This window comes from Chinchilla lanigera, unplaced genomic scaffold (assembly GCF_000276665.1).
Source record: "Chinchilla lanigera isolate Chin_1 unplaced genomic scaffold, ChiLan1.0 scaffold00028, whole genome shotgun sequence".
Lineage (NCBI taxonomy): Eukaryota > Metazoa > Chordata > Mammalia > Rodentia > Chinchillidae > Chinchilla > Chinchilla lanigera.
In genome coordinates this window covers 201,188-205,378 of record NW_004955429.1, presented here as the reverse complement: position 1 = coordinate 205,378, position 4,191 = coordinate 201,188, and the positions used below count along the sequence as shown (strand labels likewise).

Here is a 4,191-nt window from a genome sequence, read left to right as displayed (position 1 = left end):
GATGACATTCACAGTCAGAAACTCGGAGCACAGCACACAGCCGACAGTGCCCCCGACAACATCTTCATCAGTCTCCCCTTTGTTTTCTATAATACAATCTACTGCTTCAATAGATTTGTTATTTGGTTGGTTCTGTCTGCTGACTTTTTTGTTTCTGCACATTGCTCTCATGAAGTAAGGGTTTTGACCAGCAGCTATAGTTTTTTGTATTCATTACCATATGATGAAAGAGCCAATAATTTGACTTGCAAATATAAAAGATAAACACAATGTATCTTTAATGTTGGCTTAGCTCAAATTATCTTATCAAAAATATTTCTAGAATTCACAATACTTGAGAGCATTCTATGAAATATTCATGTTAATAAACCCATATGCAAAAATAATGTCTAACTATTAACGATGTTAATTGTAATCACTTGGTTAAGTACTTTAAGCCAGATCCCTCTTCGTGAACATATATATTCCTCCATTACATTTACTAGTAGCCTGAGTCCTGTAGTTGGTACTGGTCAAAAGCCAGTTTTCATTTCAAGATAAATTTTTATTCAATTGTTGAGTGTCCAACTGTGTTTTTGACAGAACCAAAAGTTGTATTGCAATTTGTCAAAATTCACTTTCATTCTAACTATGTTTATGATCAGATATTTTAGAGTGAAAACAAATTTACTCATCATGTCAGAATAAGGTTATTTCTGTGATAGAGCACAAATATTAACACTATCCATTTTACTATCAAAGTTGTCAGGAAGAGTTAAAATAATTTTCAACACCAAGGGCAGAGGTTTTATTTCTTTCTTGCGATAGGCCTACTTCTGTGGACTAAAATCTTTCTTTGCTCTATGTGTTGGAACAAATTTTACTCACTGTTGCTCTTCACAAAGAATCTTCCTAGGTGTCACTAGTAGAATGCCAGACAAACCGATTTCTTTGGTTCTTCAGACTTGTGCTCTTGAGTCTTTGATGTATTTATTGATTTCTGATGCTCAATTTGAAGGCAAATTTGATGATCAAATTTCAAAGATATTTCTGCTTCTCTCAGAATGAGATTGTCATGTCTATTCATAGTGGAAAAATAATTAGTATTCAAGATCTGGTTCACAGAGCTGGTTCACTACAGGAAAGCACGTTTTGTTTTTCGATCCCATCTTATGCACAGAGATATTACATACACATTTTAGGAAAAAATGCTTTGTGTTGGTTTCTGTTTTCAGTTCAAATATAATGTAACATGCTTTTCTTAATTCAGCTTTATTGACTTTTCACACTGATCTCTCATGTTAACATTATGGTTTCATGTGATCTGATACCATTAGAACTTGTCCATTTCCAGGTGGAATGCCATCCTTACTTTAACCAGAGCAAACTGCTGGATTTCTGCAAGTCAAAGGATATAATTTTGGTTGCTTTTGGTGCACTTGGAACCCAACGAGATAAGAAATGGTAAGAAAAACAAAAAGAAATTTACTAATGCACCCTTGATGATTGCTGCTTCCCAAGCAGCTCCGGATGTTGTGGTGCGGGCCTGGCACCCAGAGGACGGGAAAAATAAAGAGACAAAAGCTGAGGTCAGGTGGAGCCTTGTCTTTCCAGTGGGAGGAAAGGAAAATGCTTAACCACTATAGGGGCGTTTATTTATACATTTGACAAAGTTAGTGTCATGTGACACAGCTTTGCCTAGCAACAACTAAGGGCTTGTCCCAAGTACTCTTTGTTCTTCACTGGTTTTGCCTCGCCTCCGCATGTGTGACCAATTTCCAGCTTCAGCGGCTGCCTACAGATGATGAAATGTATTTGGTCCTACAATATTCAGCTTTCCATAGTTCCCTCATGGGTAAGGGTATATCTGCATTTCTGAGAAGATCCCGGAAGGTAATGCTGCCTCTTCTTCAGGAAGTATATCGAAGGATACTTGGTCTAGGGTCAGCACCTTGGTCTGTATTGGAAGCCTCCTGATCAACCAAATATTTGGCTTTAGAATTTGAGAATTTCTGCCTTCCTTTTCAGGATGGACCTGAGCTTCCCAGTTCTGTTGGAAGACCCAGTCCTTTGTGCTATTGCAAAAAAGCACAACCGTTCTCCAGCCCTGATTGCCCTTCGATACCAGGTGCAGCGTGGGGTTGTGGTTCTGGCCCAGAGCTTCAAAGAGAAAAACATAAAAGAGAACGTGCAGGTGATGGTGGGACTGTGGGCATCAGAGCTCTTACTCAACACTCTTCATGTGTGTGCTTCTTTGGAGCCTCTCAGGCTATTTTTTGATAGAGTTGATATTTCCAGCATTTTCTATGCATATGAGATTTCAGGTGTGTTTGGATGTGTTTCCTCCTACTCTACCTAAGATGAGATAGCAGAGCCAGTGAAAATTAGAACCTGACAGAGCACAGAGATTTGGTTCTCAGTTTTGAAGTTAGCCATTTATTGTATATCTTTGTGGAAGTGATATCTTTCTGTCATAATGAGTTTGAATTGGGTGAGTTTTATTCTACAGATTGTGGTATTTTGCACTTACTGAATGCTCATTTTTTTTAAAAAAAATTTAAAAACTAACAAAAGAATAATGAAGACACAATCAAAACAACACAAAAAGAGTGAAAACAGTACATGACCTCAAAACAAAATAGTAGGCATTAATGGTTGCTACATTACACACTGTTATCTTCAACAAAGTTGCTCAGCCCACCAGCTATAAGAATGTAAGACTGATCAAACAATCAAAGACAGTAAAAAGTAATAAAAAAAAAACATTGGAAATGATGCAGAGCTTCACCACACAAGGTGGAAGAAATTCAACAATGGGTTTTATACTGTATATTGTTCTTTTTAGTTCAGTCATTCTGATTACCAAATTCAAGCATGCAAAATTGGTCAGGAAAAAAGAAAATTTTAATCATTGACTGTTCCTTTCAATAAATCACGGACATCAGCAATACACCTATTCCAGCTATCCTTATATACATATAAATATTTTAATATTTACATATTCATTTTGACTGTCATTTAAAAATGCCCTTCTAAATAAGTTGACTAGCTTTTTATTTTCAAGTAGAACATTTTTATCTAGAGTATTTGTCAAACCAAATCACCTTAGAATTTATTTTCTAATTAATCTATGACTTGACACTTTTTCTTGGTTCTGCCTGAACTCAGTGAAGCTGTTCCTCTGCCTGAGTCTTCTCATTTACTTTAGATTAAATCCTCTAATATGCTTACAGGAAAACGAGGTCCCTTTGCTTTAGTGGGGTGGTGTGTTGCTTGGTCTATTGTGTGGAGTGCTTCAACTCTCCCCTATACAGCTTTCATCTACCAGCCCACCATTCCAAGTTTTAGTTCAGTGCACAGCCCTCTCCCATGTAAGAACTTGGAAAACCTTTTCATGCGTAGGCTCAGAGTTGATATACTTTTGTTCCTGGCAGTTTCTAGTAGCCAGTGCAAGTTATAGACAGATAAGATTTAAGGCTTTAGCACCGATTAGTGGGAGAATATGAAAAGTCACATAGCAAAGATTGTGGAGACTGGGAGATATGAATTATTTGGGCATCATTTCTATAATAAATTTACCACATGTATGAGACACTTTAAAAATACATTGTGTTGAAATAAAAACAATTGTTACTATAAAATGTACACTGTCATTGCTCCTCATATTTCCAACAACTTTATAATTACTGCTGCTTTCTAAAGAAGTTCTAGAAGTCCTGTTTTGTGTGTTTGGCTGAGCTGTCATGGCTGCCTCAATGCGAATTGCTGAAAGAGAATTACCACTCTGGCAGTGCTGACTCTAAGGAAAAGCCAGGAGTCCAAGACTGTGAAGCCCAGTGCATAAGAATGTCGAGGACACACCCATCCGTTTTCATCAACCTGAATTTCCATTAAGTGGCATTGGGCAGTAGTGTTTATTGTACTTTTCATCACATTCTATAATGACACTCAAGAAAGAATTTCTAGTAGTTTTTAAGACAGTGGAAAGAACAATGAAATAAGTATGTTTGAAGCCAGGGGGAATATTTTTGAGATAATTTAACGGAACTGTCTTTCACTGCAATAAATCTTTTAATTTAAACATTCACACCATGTAATTTCATTACCCCTTATCTTCCAGATGTTAATTATTATTCAGATTCTCAAATATTTTTGTCTGCTCTTTGAGATTGAAATTATTGGTGAATATTAATCTTACAAATTAATGGGATT

General features: G+C 36.5%; 1 protein-coding gene and 1 pseudogene across 2 annotated transcripts in view; one reads left to right on the top strand and one right to left on the bottom strand.

Moving 5' to 3' along the window:
• The window catches only part of LOC102006803, a 351,399-nt pseudogene that overhangs the window by 240,475 nt on the left and 106,733 nt on the right, over positions 1–4,191 (bottom strand).
• The window catches only part of LOC102023621 (aldo-keto reductase family 1 member C3 homolog), a 137,453-nt gene that overhangs the window by 130,046 nt on the left and 3,216 nt on the right, over positions 1–4,191 (top strand). The window contains exons 6-7 of one of the 2 annotated variants that reach the window (XM_005386858.2): positions 1,334–1,443; positions 2,008–2,173. The exons of the other annotated variant lie outside the window; for it this stretch is intronic. Of the exons in view, the coding sequence (XP_005386915.1) occupies positions 1,334–1,443; positions 2,008–2,173 (276 nt within the window). The remainder of the gene's footprint in view (positions 1–1,333; positions 1,444–2,007; positions 2,174–4,191) is intronic. 2 annotated transcript variants of the gene reach the window in all.